The 15598-nt window shown below is 36.4% G+C and overlaps 1 protein-coding gene across 1 annotated transcript; it reads left to right on the plus strand.

Moving 5' to 3' along the window:
* Nucleotides 1-992: 992 nt before the first annotated feature.
* LOC139983116 (uncharacterized) lies at nt 993-14925 on the plus strand. The gene is made up of 15 exons (XM_071996477.1): nt 993-1240; nt 4535-4637; nt 5430-5753; nt 6044-6703; nt 7262-7609; nt 7888-7998; nt 8492-8538; nt 8853-8883; nt 9398-10875; nt 11169-11377; nt 11707-11762; nt 12247-12305; nt 12420-12464; nt 12962-12987; nt 13410-14925. The coding sequence occupies exons 2-15, from the start codon at nt 4571-4573 to the stop codon at nt 13462-13464; spliced, it is 3516 nt and encodes a 1171-aa protein (XP_071852578.1). The 5' UTR covers nt 993-1240; nt 4535-4570; the 3' UTR covers nt 13465-14925.
* Nucleotides 14926-15598: the final 673 nt, after the last annotated feature.

The following is a 15598-nucleotide window of genomic DNA, read 5'->3' on the forward strand; positions in this document are numbered from 1 at the left end:
TCAGTTTCATATGGGCAGAGATTAACTTAACAACTCACTATAAACATCCAAGTTATATAGATAATAAGTTTCGTTTTACCGAATTTGAGATACACATTTACATCGCTTAGTTTATTTCGATGTTTACAATAATTCTTAAGCACATTATACAGAAGCTTAAGTATAACAATTTCGTGAATTCAGTTGTTGTCACTTTAGCTGAATGCTTGAAAAACAACGAAAACATAATGTATAGGCTAACCGCTTCCGTATATCCCCAGTGTGTGTTTTACAGTAAATAGGCTCATTATGCTATTACTCTGCACTTTACAACGATTTGCAATGGTGTTTTATATTCTTCACATACATCACACATAAGCTAATCGGGACTGTACAAAATGCACATAGACACCAAAAGCAGACGAGACGGGGTTCCTTCGCAGTCTCTTTGCCGTTTTTGCACGTAACAAGCGCGTGACATGATAGGAGCTTAAGAGGGACCGCCGTAAGCAATCCATAAGACTCTAACAGTAGATCTTCGAATATTAGTCAGGGTTCATGCATTTCTGGTACATCAAAAATAAATATTTACGACATTACCACCCAAACATAAGCAATTATTCAAAAATGTTACTGTAAAGGCCCGTTATAATGCCGTTCCTTTGCGTACGAAACTCTATCTGTTTGAACTGACAAAGGGATAAGTAATATGTTAGTAGTACCTTGCAGCACATCACATGACGCCCCTATGATTGTTATGTTTAACCACTGTGGAACGAGACCTCCAGACAATATATAAGTCGATGTTTTCATGTGTGCATTACACTGAATGAAATATTACTCTACTGCGCAATCATGAACTTTGGCATGTAATAATGACGGTGGTGTACGTGTGTTTATCTATATACGGTTCATGGCGTGTTGTTCGACGTGCATGATGGGAATGGTCGATTTCCTACAGAGCCTATGTACGTTGTCTAGTCGAGTCTGTGTAGGCCTCCACTGTATAACACATACAAGCAGACAGCACAATACACTTCATCGTTCAGTACAATAAAGTAAACCATACATTATAATACAAAACAATACAGTATAACACACTTAATCATAAAAATAGTTATGATAGCCTACGCTGTTTACTGTGTTCATCTGTAGGTCTGCTGCATCTGTAGGTCTTGACGATATATTAAGTTCTAACAGGAACGAAATGGTTGATCGGCTTAACTAGACGGAAAAATCTTCCAGGAAAAAGGAAGTTAAGGTAAGATTTTATATACTACAGGCTGAATACTAAGGCGACTGGCGACCTACTGTTTAGAAAATAATAATCGTTCGATGTTTCATAGATTTGAGATCATATAGTTATACAACCTTAGTTAGAAAACACAAAACGTTTCATGGCTGATATAATCGATGGAAAATAAGTAGAATACCAACTGACTTTAAAATCTTACAAAGTATCAACATAGCACGTGATATTAGTATCACGCATATCATAGGTTTCGCTGTGATTGAGTATGCCTGTAATCTTATAGAGCCTATATGAAGCTGAAGGAAATCACTGAAATTTGATGAAATATAATAACTAGAATAATAAGCGCAACCAGATGTGGTTTATGTTTGAGGAACAATTAAATTCTTCTGAATTCTCCTCCGATTATGTGACAGGCCTACTAAAAGGTGAAACTAGCACTTACATTCAAATGTCATTTTTGGGAATTCTTACCATACAAGCTCTGGGAATTATTTATAATTATTTATAACACTTTTATTTAAAGAGGAACAGCCTTGAAAGTGGATGTATAATTCCTGTTGAAGGTTGCGGATGATTTGCCAGTAGTAATGTCTGTCTTTGTAGTATCATATTTGGGTACAACGCTGATGAACCAGTAAAGGAAACTACACTTAGGTTTAGCCACCATTTTAGTAAGGAAAGGTCTAGCTAGGGTCAGAGCACAGTACTGTGATCTTTTCCTCACACAGAGACTAATGTGGCCACCCCCCCCCCCATCTGTGCCAGTGGGCTCTTGCCCTCACAGAGAGACTAATTGTGGCCATTCCTCCCCCTTATCTGTGTCATTGCGGGATCGTGTCCTCATACAGTGACTACTGTGGACACCCTTCCCACTCATCTGTGCAACAATCATATGTACAGAAACTTCAATAGTCAAAGGACAAAGATATTCCTCGTAGGTAACTTGTAAATGCCAAACATAGGTAAATAACCAAGTGTCACTTTTCAATGATTTTTTTCTTGAATAAGATTATATTTAATACACTATCTTTGTCGAATACGTCCTTTCATTCATTGAAATGCACATGTGATACAGCTTTGACATCAGTATCATTGAGATCAACAAGGAAAGAGCACACACTTTAGTTTAACTCGATCAGTTATACAAGTTTCTAGTGATGGGAACGGTTCAGTAATTTACATCCCGGGTACCCGTTGCAAATTTCGGTCGGTATCCGGGTATCTGTTAATTACGAATTCAACCTAAAACCGAACTCGGCCTATACTCTAGGGTCATACATAAGCCTAATGTTACTAACACTTGCATACGCTATGCCGACCTCTAGTCACATAAGACTATAAAACAACATATATATCACACTTGAGCTTAGTAGGCCTATCCAACATCATGTTTCATTACTGTGCACTAAGGCTAGCGCTAAAGGAAGTCCCGTCTATTTATAGGTTCGTTGGAAATTCCGTGCAATCTACCGTTAATGTTAAATGGCAATGTCTGATGTCTATTAGCTGTCAACGAGTACAAAGGTCAAATTTTGCTGAACTGAAAGCGTGCAAGTATGCAATGCGTAGAGATTGCCTAGGTTATACAGCACAGTGTGCACATGTAAAATTGTTGATCAAAACTTTCTCGGGAGGAAGTATTGTAAGAACTCTTCACTAAATATTACATTTGAATACAAAACGATCAAAGGGAATATCACCAAAAGATGAAAATAAGGAAGAATACACACGAGTTTTTTTCGTTACATTTATTAATATCAATAAAGTGTAATTCAAAAATGCAGAACGATATTAGTAATTTTTACGAATTCCCAAACCGGGTAGTAACTGCTAGGGTCGGGTGGTATTTTCGGTTTCATTTTTTTCTTTTGCGGTTGGTTCCCGAGTAACCGTTACTATCACTATATAATATAGTGATAGTAACGGGTAAAAACATTCCTACTGACGTCACAGAAAAAAGGAAGGCATTTTCAGTAACGACATTGTGACATTCCATTAATGATATCATCATAATATATAATCATTCATGATATGAGATGTACACGTTTATACAACACCTAATAATATTCCGGCCATTAAATTGCTCAATTGCTCGTCGATTGCATGCAAAATCCGCTATATTGCACTGTATGAAATAGAACCATGTGTTATACTTTTTTCAATGGTAAGAGAGCAGAGAAACCTGTCTGTTCAAAACAGTCTGTTGCATGAGTGCATTTTACATCCAATTATATCCAAGTTTGAAGGTGTTGTATAAAACAAATAAAGAATGGTTCCCATTCGTGCAATAGTGCAAATATTTCATTCGTTGAAAGAAAAACAGAAAAACTCGGCTGAACCTCGTTGAATGGAACATTCCATCTTTCAACTTAAGAAATATTTGCACTACTGCACTCATAACCATTTATTATTTGTATAATAGCAACCGTTTAACACGCATACACTATTTGTTTCAAATAAGATAGAAGTCCACGTCAAAACCTTGGTAGTATGTATGTATGTATTTTAAATCCTCCTGCAAGCAGGAACTCGCGAAGAAGCCTCATTGGCTTATCAAAGCTGCAAGCTGACCGAAGTCAGCCTCTTACATTAATATTTAACGTCAATTATTATGAATTGTCAATTGTCAACAACTCTGTAACTGGAAGACAAACATTAATCTTGGAGTGACTCGAACTCGGGACCTTAGGATTGAAAGGCACCCGTGTTAACCACTGAGCTAACACTCCTTAAAATGCTATGATTACATTAAAATGTAAATACGGAGTAACTATAGGAACATATCACAGTTGGCTTCGGATTGTCTTCATTGACTTATAATGCAATCCGATTTGTAGAAATATGCATTTGGTAGTGAATAGATTGGAAATATCCGGTCTTACTACATTCAGATAAGGCAAGTTTACAAGTTTCAAGTTTATAAAAATCCAGTAAAAATACCTGAAAGTACATATTTATAAATAGTATACATACTACTCTAATGGGGGGGGGGGGGTAGGAAATACATTTAACACCACACCAACTCTTGTAGTCTCTTTTATTTGTTAAGTATTTATGTAAAAGTGATTGCATTATTATTTATCCCATATTTCAAAGAAAGCCTTCAAAACAGACCTTTAGTCATCAAATGTACTTAATTACATGTAACATTGACGGTTGCAGCGTGTTTCTGTCTTTTTCATACAACTTGTCCAAAGGAGTTAAAGTCATCACTTGTAAGGTGAAAGACCATATACTGTGACGTCATAGTTGACGCATGTGTGACTCATACATCATTTTATTTGCTTTTCTGTGCTTCAGAAGCAAGGTAAACAAGACACTTCTGTACCTCAGAGAATGGAGCTTATCCGGAGCCTACTTTATTCGGCAGTAGCCCTGGTGACTGCTACTTATTTTACACAAGGTAAGTGATATTGCTCACTCTGCAAAATATCCTACAGGGCCTAACCATCACTGATGGGTATGCATAATGATGATAACGATGATGACGATGGTGGCCACGACGACGACAATGGTGATGACGATGACAAAGACGATAATGGAGCGTGTTATGGCTCACTTCTTCTATCCGATCTATCGTATTACTCTCCCAAGCCCTCACTCTTACTCTGCAATGGCTATGCGAAACATTTCTAAATAAACCAAGGATCTAACGACAGAACCATCCTACTCCTCTTTTTTTTCTAAACCTGAATCATTTTTACTATAGATGGTAATGTTATTGGTTAAAAGTGTTATTCGTCTCACTGCTAGTTGGAGTACATACACCAACATTTATAAGCATTATCCATCATCACTAGATACTGCATTTTTTAAATATTAAGTTATATATTAAGTCTAGCGTCTGATATCTGATGCAGTGACTATTATCTGAGGGAAGGGGGGGGGGGGTGATTCACCCCATTGTCACTTTAGTGTGAATATTGATGCAGTGCGCTTGTAGGTTTCGAAGATAGAATCAGCCGTGATACAAACAGCTTTCTATTTATAGTCTATGGCTACAATGGCTCGTTATATAGGATACATGGGATTTCCTTTCTTAAATACTGGAGGCTGTCGTTGGGTACATTGCCACTTTGGTTCCAAATGTTATATTTCTGAGCGTATATCGTTGCATAGGTTTTACTGGGTGGTGAAGGCTGTGATGTACCACGTATAATTGTAAACTCAATTGTTTCTGTACACCATTGTGTAGGTTTATTGGATGGGGAGGGTTGTGGGACGCCACAATACCTCGAGCTTGGAGAGACTGGGATAATCAACTGCGCCTTCCCGAATGATTTCGTTGCTATATTTTGGGTGAACTCTTCTTATAATGGATTTGAAGAAGCGTTGGTGAGACTGAATCAAGATGGCACTACCGAAGACGGATACGCTCCGGGAGAGTTCAATATCCACGACAACGGTTCCTTGATAATAAATAACGTCAGATTGGAACATGAACATTTGTTTACGGCAGTCTTGTTTCGAGATTCGAGTGGAAATTATGATAATTTTATTGTTCGAGTTATAACAACAGGTAAGGAATTTAAATCACATTCATTTCCCCCAAGTTTAGAGATATCGTCCTTCGCATTACATGTATATATGACGTTGAGCAGTCTTCGTACACATCTAAGCCAAGACATTATATTTACCAAATATAAAGTATAACTAAACACGTGTAAGTTGACATTATTACTGCTAATGATCGAATGTTAATTTAACAAAGCAACTGACTGTAACTTTTGTTTCCTCATTTATTTCATGCAAGTGTTTGATGAAGTAATTTTTCACAAATCATACTTCTCTACTTAATTCCTTCCTCAGTTCAACCATCACAGACGCGTCCTTGCATCAACAATTGTGATTCTGAGGCGGAAGTACGTTTCACGCAATTGAATGAAGATGCAATGATTGTTTGCTCCGTGGTTAACTCCAGACCAGCAGTGGAGTTAAAACTGTCATTGAGAACCGACAGCGGAGACAGGAATATTTCTTTTGTAACCAACGTGACTAGTTACGATGTCACATATTCTACATTTGTCTCCACTGTTGATGTATTTCGACACTCGTCCATGCTTGCTTTACTAGTCTGCTCGGAAGTAAGCACACCAAAGAAGTTAGAGAATAGTGAATATTCGTTGTTGGTTCAAAACATTGATTTCAATCTGCAATCGGAATCACACGAAGAAATGAATATTAAAAAAGGCAATGATGTTGTACTTCATTGCTCAGGTGAGAACCAAAAACAAGACAAATACATAGTTTGGAATCACAAAGCCAATCTCGAAGAACAGGGTACCGCTATTGTGTATGCTGTGTATGGTGACGACTCTTTCATCAGTGAACCTTCAAATGGATATGAGTTGGGTGCTAATGGTCTATTGAATATTCATCATGTCGACATCGATCACGAGGGTATTTACAGCTGTTTATCTGGAAATGGTGTTGACGGCGACTTTCGTAACTACAACGTGAGGGTGTACGGTGAATAATTGACATATTTCTACTGTTTCGATAACAACAACTTTAAAAATCTACAACTGAAAACCGAATGACGTCAGTAGCAATCAAACTATATTTGAAGTTAAAGCACGTCATAATGAAAAGAAACGAAAATATGTTTGCAATTTAATAGATTGTGATATTATATAGTTTGTAACAAGCGAAAACATGTGCTCTGGCAAGCAATGGCAAGCATTGGTAAATGCAGCATATTTTTGTTGTTGTAATGCAGCATATTATTAATTTTTAATTGATGGTAGTTTGCCGCCTTAGTAGGGATACACAGTTTCTGCATAGACTGGTAAAGCAATGCTAAGAACAAACTTAGCCACATTGGGTCATATACACCGCGGCTCACCATTCATGGGAAGATTTTATAAGGTTATCCTCAACACCATACAAGATTGTGGAAATTTGGATATGGTTTGTTGTTGTTGTATAATTTTGTTTATTGACTCGTTTCATTAAATAAAAATAATTCATCGTGACGTTTCAATATTTCTTTTTTCTTTTCTAACAAATTCAACTAATGAATTACAGCGACTGCGTCTCCAGTTGTCAGTGGTTGCAGTCCAATGCAGTACTGTGTGCTGAGTACAAGTAGAGGAACTGGTACTTTGACATGCAAGATAGAAGGAGTTCGTCCGAAAGTTCAACTTGAATTTCGTGAAGTTAGAGAGAGTCAGTCTAGAAAAGTCAATTTCAAACCGCCAGAGACAACAATCACTGTCAAGGGAAACTTGTTCGACGTATCTGTGACGTCAGAATACGAAGTGTTAGAATCAGTCTCGGACTCACAAATCACCATAGAATGTGCAGTTGTTGGCGCCAGTATTGACTTAGATTACTTCGGCTTACCAGCATTATTCGATCTCCTTATTACCTCACGTAAGACTATCGTCAATTTGCGTATGAAACTATTGTATATTCTTCATTTTGTCATTTAAAAATATTGATGAAATCATCAATCACCACAGACATCACCATCATTTATAATCATAATCATTACCACCGTAACACTTCTCCAATCTCCGTGCAAACACCGTTTTTATTGTCAACGTCACCTTCATCTTGTCTAAAATTTATGCGTAATGTTTTAACTAATTTGATTCTGAAATCTACATGTCCAATTATACTTTATTTTCTTATAATATTTGCTCACACAGCAAATGATGTCCCAGTAGTAACACCCGAAGGCGGAGGATTACAGTTTTTGTGGTTACTTATCCTTCTTCCTAGCTTGGTTTTACTGGTGGGATTATTATATTTTTGTAAAGGTAAGTAAAGAAAGTACTGTTAAAAAGACAATGAAAATGTTGTTGCATGGTACATTGTTATGAGAAATCGCGAAAAAAAAAGGATATGAATTTATTGTAATTTAAATTATGGCGTAGGATACTGTCAACACATTACTAAGTATGCATGAACACACGAAAATATGTTATTGATTGGTTGATTGACTGATTTATCGATTGATTTATTCATGAACACATTCTTATATCTAACACCAGGAAGTAATGATAATTAAAGCAGTTAGTGCAAGTTACTAACTAATCTTAAATGTCGTTTTTCTTCTTAGATAGCCGTTACAATATTTACGTTGTTGTCTGACAACCGTTTCGCCCGGAAATTAGCTTTATGAACTGGTACAAGCATTGATGATACTATTAAAGTAGCATTTGCTTCTTTTCAATTTCAGTATTTGTTTGCAATGAGAACGAAGTTTTTTTAGAGATTAATATAATTATTTTACTTTATAATTACTTGCAGAGAAAATCAAGACCAGGATCCCACCAATAGGTGGACGTGATCCAGAGGTAGTAACTATAATATTCACTTCGTTTATATGATTATTTTCTTGCCGATCAAGTGTTCTTTAAACAGTGTCTCCTTAATTAGTTATTTGAGTTCATAAATGATTCGATTTCGATTGATTTATGTCAAATAATACTTTTTAATTTATAAAAATGAATAACAAGAAAATCAAAGTTAAAAAACATTTTGTGTACATTTTCAACTTTTTTCAACATTTATTATTTTTAACAAAATATCCTGCTCTAAGATGTCCTTTTATTCAAAAAGGTAAATATGAATTAACTATAAAACTATGTTTATTTTTTGGTATTTCCAGGGATTCCCGATGTTACCAAATGTTTCACCAGGTACGAACATCTTTGTTAAAGTCTCGTATTAACCCTACTGTCACAAAAAATATGCAAAATATGATTTAAAACGTTTCATAACGCAGTCAATGTGAAAACGAAATACCTATCAGTCATCAAAGTAACATGTTAGCATAACATAGGTTGTGGTCGATTGGTATTACCATGTTGATATCCCAATTATACCACGCATGGTGTATGTTTAGAGAATAATATGAATTTTCAGTGCTTTACGTCAGAGAAATATTCAGGGAAGAATCAAGCGAATCTTGAAACATCTGTACGTTTTACAGAAAATGGGCCAGTCGAAAAATGTACTAAAAGTTGTTGGAAAAATCCCCGATAATAATGCAATCATGTCGGGTATGTTTAACAATCACGATACTCTTCTAAAAACGAACAACAATGGTATATACCCAATCATCGGCATTCGAAGTGACACAAAAGATGTTAACTTTCTTTTGTTATATGTAATGTTACCATGCTTTTCACCCCTTTTCATTGTTCATCTCAGATGTGATTCAGAAGTTCATTCAACAACTTAAAACCAAATATGAAGGTTTTTACAACGCCGTGTACCCGGTGCCCTATATCAGAGACAGAATGTATTGCGTCAACACAATATTTGTTGAAAGTGGCATACAAGTAATGAAGTCACATGACAGGTGGGCATATTTGACGTCATATCAAGACATCTTGAAGAATGCTGTTAATCGATCTGCAAGGATAATTCTTGAAGGAGAACCTGGATTTGGCAAATCTACTCTTTCCCTACAATTAGTGTATGATTGGTGTAAAGGAATATCTTCTTCGCCTCTAGCAAATGTACAGATTGTGATTTTCCTTCGATTGCGACAAGTAGGGGGTGTGACGTCAATCGCACAAGCTGTCAAACAATTCATTTTGCCAAGAGATTCATCTATCAAAGAAAACGATATTCAAACTATACTTCAGAATTGTTCTTCAATAGTCATTATATTAGATGGATTTGATGAGTATCCTGATAAGGATAATGACGTCGTCATCTCTGAATTTAAGAATATCATTAAAGGCGATATATTTCAAGATGTCTGTCTTCTTGTGACCACGAGAGCAAAATGCATGCCAAAAGAATACGCTCCTCAATCGAAGCGTATGCGATTGGTTGGGTTTAATAGCGATGCCCAACGTTCATATATCAGAAAGGCAGTGGTCGTTGATAACCCCTCGAAAGGAAAAGCCATTTTACGCCGTTTAAATGAAAACACGATTTTGAGTGATTTGTGTCAGATTCCACTATTTTTTGTGTTGTTTGCGCATATCACTTTTGAGGATGAACAATTTGAAAATTTTACTTCAGTTTCTACTTGTTTTGGTTACGTAATCGGATGTTTTCATGAACATTTAAGACTTAAGTCAGATGACAAAAATGTTAAGCCTTACCAGAAAGATCACAAAAGTCTTGACAAAGTCGCTTTCGATGCCCTTCATGGGGAACTCCAACAATTATCGTGGAGTAAGGATAATTTGTTGGAGCATCTTGGAAAGGAATTTTATTCTTACTACGTGAAACTTGGTATGTTAATTGAAGAAGAGGTGCAAAATAGAGACCCTCTCAATTCAACAAGCTTAAGTCACTATCAAACAGAGGTTAGATTTTGTCATAAAGTCTTTTGTGAGTGGTTTGCAGCACATAACTTTGCTGACATTGTATCTGAAGATGACACGGTTCTGAGCAAAAAGGGAATCAACCCATTCGATTCGCAATACGTATATCGTTTTGCTTGTGGGTTAAAACCTGAAGCTGCTGAAAAAATCATCTCTTACGTCAGAGATCTCGAGGATGGTGACAAGTTTTCAATTCTCTGTTTTCTGGAGCAAACAGGAAAGACAGACACGGTTCTGGAGACAATCAAAACTATTTGTCAGTCTGAAGTGATCTTCGATGGTAGTGATAGCAAGTTACTACAGCGATCAACGGTTCAGCTATTAGAGATGGCTTCCACTAATGGAGTAAGTTGTATATCACTGCAACAGGCAATACAATATAATGCATATTTATCCGGAAGTTTAGATGTTCTTACGTAAAAGAGAGGCATCTTGAGAATGTGTTTGCCTTTTCTCTCTCTTTTTTTCTTTCTTAATTTATTGGAATTGCATTATGCATGAAATATCGTCATGATCACTTGGATATAATCCCGTTTTACATCCCATTCACCTCACCTGACCATATCTATGATCTGCTATAAGTCTCTGCATATATTTGTGGATATTTCTCGCATCATATTAAGCTTGTTCCTTAACAGATCGAGATATCCAGGGTGGAACTCTATGATTGTGTGAGGTCGGCTGACTTGGACCGTGGCCATCTGGTACTAAGCTCTGGCATTCACTTCCATAAACTCAGCTCCATCAACCAATTGGTGATATATGACGAGGGAAAGCACGTGATATACGAGAAAGCGCGGGGAATTATCAACTTCGGAATGCTTTGCCACGATCTTCGGACGTTAGCGTAAGTGATGTAGCCACACCTCACCGCTGATCATGACGTCATCTGAACGTATTGTTTGTACTCGTTGTAAATCATCTATGTAAACGTTGCACATACTGTTGATTATGAAGGCCTATTAATAGTGCTAATTACTCGATTTGTTCAATTGGTTATGTTTGTTACAAATTTATGTGTTTTATTTTCATGATAACAATAAGCTCTTGCATTATATCGTCTTACACAAACAAAATTCATACTTAGGACTCTCAATTTCCCTCCAACCCCTCGTAAATCCCTGGTATTTAAACTTTGTAAGATTTACAAATGAGAATGCCATGTTTCTTCTACAGGTTCTATCGTTGCATTATGCCTCAGACTCTTGGAAGACTTCAACATAATTTCAGCGGTACAGTATCAACAGCATTATATATGGCCTATCCATCCGTAATAAATTTAAAACTAAGTGACAACGTTCAGACCAAAGTAACCATTAGACTTTTCAAAGAAATATTATTTTTTTTTCGTTTTCTTTTGTCTGTTTTTGTTATCGCGATTACAAATACACTTGCCAAGGTTTCTTCCTTAAAACAAGACGCCTTCTTTATCCAAACAACATCAGTAGACTCCTTGTTCAGGGAAGTAGGAGCCAAGGTAAATTAAAAATCGCCCCTCACTCCTACCCTCAATGAATTGTTAAAGAAAGAAACATCAAACAAATTCCTTAAGTCTTTGTACATAAAATGACAAACATGAGACGGGGAAACAAGGGTTAAGACCCACTTCATACCCACAGACATTTCAATTTTAATTCATGATCTCGACTATCGTTGGTCTATTTCAATGGATTGTTTGTAATTCATATTTTACATTATTTTGTATCTATTTAACAGTTGTGTGGTCGCCTTCTACCGATACCCGTTACAACCTTACGCAATCAGGAAAATGGGAGGTCAGTACAGCTTGTGGTTTCTAATCATTTATTTTGATCTACTAACATATAGTACCCACTATCTTAAATCGACATTATATGTTATGCGTTTAATTACTTCTTTTACTCTTCTAGACAACAGAAGGGAAGAAATTATCAGATGAGCAGTACCAACTCGAAGTACGTATCATAACTATTATTTTTTTCTTCGTAACATTTAATGTAACCAATACATATTTATATGTGTATTCCATATAAAACACAAAAAGGTAGTAACCTAGAGAAGTACGGAAGTCAAATACCCGTTTTAAACACTACACCCTTAAAGATATTTACATTTGCACTGCTATGGAAACGGGATGCGCAGACAATAGAAAGAGTTCATCATAAGTCCGGGTGAACCTACGTGATTTTAATCTGATGAGAATGGGGTCGGGGAGAGGGAGGGGCTGCAGGCCCGAAGGATGTCGTGAATTATGGGATCGATAATTCTCTCCAATTAAGGCGAGCACTTCGATACCTGTTGTATTTAATATGTATCGAAAATTAATTGCTGTCTTTTTTTTGACGGAGGTTAAACATGTTTAATGCAAAGATAAATACACAACCCCTCCCTTCTTCTCCCATCTCCAGCGTCCAGGCTTTCATAGTAATTACCGTCTTGTTCTTTCTTTCAGGTGCGTAAAATTACACAACAGTCTCAGTAAGTATTATAATCAATCATTGACTATAAGTACTTCATCAATTCATGTTACAAATCCGCAGGTGCATGGGTCGTCTTTTTCGAGAATTGATAGATATAGAGTGATTTTGATATTAGCTCTAGGCATTCAGGCCTGACGAAAGAGACCAGGTGTGAATTAGGAGGACCCGCAAAAATATGGGATGAAGAATAACTTGTAACCTTTTTCTCGTTCGCATATATACAATATAGAAAAGTTAATACCACAAAGAAGGCTCACGAAGACACAACTTTATGCCCACTTGCATAGGCTAGCTTGAAACTTCTTTTGGTTCAAACTATCACCCCGTCAACCCACCCACTACGACTAGTTACCAATACTATGGTGTGAACTTGAACGAACATGTTTTATTTATAATCACTTTGCTTTAATGTCCTATTAGATCTAGAGATACGAATGGCCATAAACCAGGAACTGAAGCTGATACTGCATGCTGATGGATTACAGAAGACTGGAATACTTCTTGTATACGTGTGAGAAGTTACACACCAGGACAAAGGGCATACAATTGGCGACAGTCCGCCGGGATGGGGTGGGGGGGGTCGACGGGTTCAGGACGGACGCCGCCATTTGCATACATTTCTTTCCCCCTCCCCGTAGCCATTTGCAAGGGCAAAAATATGTGCCGGAGGACGGGATTAGACCTGAACTAAATTATTGGGGAAGCACAATCTTATTCTCCATTTGCATCCTGTTGCCATGGATTCGGGAGGAGACTCGGGACACAGACATTTATTGTACACGGGGCATATTGATCCGAACTAAGTCGAGAGATTGAGTTAAAACTTGCAGACGTTCGTATGCTGGCTGGCTATACGGGGATCGACTAAACCTATATTGATCCTAGAAGATATTTAAAGTGCGCACGTTCGGATGCTGGCTTGCTATTCGGGGATCGAGTTAGCTCGTAGTGATTTACCCTTCACGAGTCTTCAGGAGTTGTATTTTAATTTATTTCTCGGTGTTCCATACTTAATTCAGCTTGAAATGTACTTCAATATATAGATAAGACTGCTTGCTGATGTTTTTCGTCCAAATATTGTCATAGAAGTTTTCTAAGGTTTGCTCTCTTACCTGTGATGAACACTGAGGGTTGATTTGACAAATGGTAACAATTTGATTGCATTTTGGTGAAAAGATTTCTATAGAAGTTAAGGTTGAATTAAAAGTCTGGGTAATTGACAATGCTATTTGAGTAACGTTCATTAGGATCATGTGCAGACCACAAGGTAAACAACATTGCTTTTCAATCATTCATAAATAACAATTTATTGTAAAAAGAAATAATAAACTTTGTATTAATACGACTGGTAGCACAAAAGACAATACAAACAAATCACTGTTTTACAGTTTTATTTAACAAATTACGAAAGAAAATCAACGTTCAAAATAAAATTTTCTACACAAATAAATTAAAATCGGTTAATGTGACCGTGAATAAACACTAGCAATTGTATATTACATTCAAAACTGGAATGCAGTGAGGTGGTTGTTATCATTACCAAATTGCATGAAATTCTACTGGAAAGTATATAATTTAATATTGCTGGTACCACGGTGACAGGATAGTCAGCACTATCATAACAACTTTATATTCAAATAGCTTCAGCTCTGCATATTACTTTGTGTGGAATTGTTGATCAGGTCGCAATGAAATCAAGAAACCAAACAGATTCTACATATTACCATGTAAGCACACATTGGGCGTCTTGGGTATAATGTGTATTGTTAGGCCTGTAATTCCACAACTAAAGGCCAGTGTAACATTCTTATTGTAATGAACCATTGGTTAAATAACATAACTTGTTGCACAGTAAAGTTGCTTTTGTTTTGTCTTTTCTTCATCCTGGTACCCTGCTTCATTAATTAACAGAAAAAAATAAATATATAAAATGAAACCATAATTTGTTTGTGTATTTCAAAACAATTAACACCGGGGATCAAGATATAGTAGATCAAAGTAGATAATTCTACTTCAATAAAATCATAAATCATTACATTTACTTCCTGATACACTGATGATTCTACTGAAGTTAAACATACAAAATACAGTAATCCCTTGGTAGGTGGGTAATAAAATTAATAAGTGAACATACCCTGATTTGGCGAGAATTATACAGTGTAATGAATGGTTCAGCTCAACTCTGGGTTTAGGCAAGGTTGACTAAATGAAGCCACACTGACTAAAAGTACCAATTTACATTACTTGATTTCATTTTTAGGAACACAGTGATTATAAATCGAAACAGTACTTTTACTTCAAGCATATCATTGCAGAGTTTTCCAGTGCACTTTATTTCACTTACATTTTCCAGTACACTTCTTCGTTCTTCCCAAGTTTATTTTCACTAAACATTGTGAAGAAATGACCAACTTATATTAATTTATTGCCATTACAGGTCACTTCAATTCAACATTAGAAATGTATTAATTACATACTTTAGACGAATCAATTGGTGACTTACTGGCATATTAGATTAATAACATAGGACTTTCTTGATGGTTGAAAGTTATTTCAGTCCAAGAAGCTACTGCATATAACCAATGTCTGTGTGTTTAAAAATTCAAGAA

The sequence above is a fragment of the Apostichopus japonicus genome, chromosome 16 (genome assembly GCF_037975245.1).
Source record: "Apostichopus japonicus isolate 1M-3 chromosome 16, ASM3797524v1, whole genome shotgun sequence".
Taxonomy (NCBI): Eukaryota; Metazoa; Echinodermata; class Holothuroidea; order Aspidochirotida; family Stichopodidae; genus Apostichopus; species Apostichopus japonicus.

Bases quoted from the DNA above. Each gene is read 5' to 3' on its own strand.
- LOC139983116 (XM_071996477.1), top strand. From the start codon at position 4,571: ATGGAGCTTATCCGGAGCCTACTTTATTCGGCAGTAGCCCTGGTGACT. The intron at 4,638-5,429 runs GTAAGTGATATT...ACCATTGTGTAG, and splicing joins TGCTACTTATTTTACACAAG to GTTTATTGGATGGGGAGGGT. The intron at 11,378-11,706 runs GTAAGTGATGTA...TTTCTTCTACAG, and splicing joins CACGATCTTCGGACGTTAGC to GTTCTATCGTTGCATTATGC.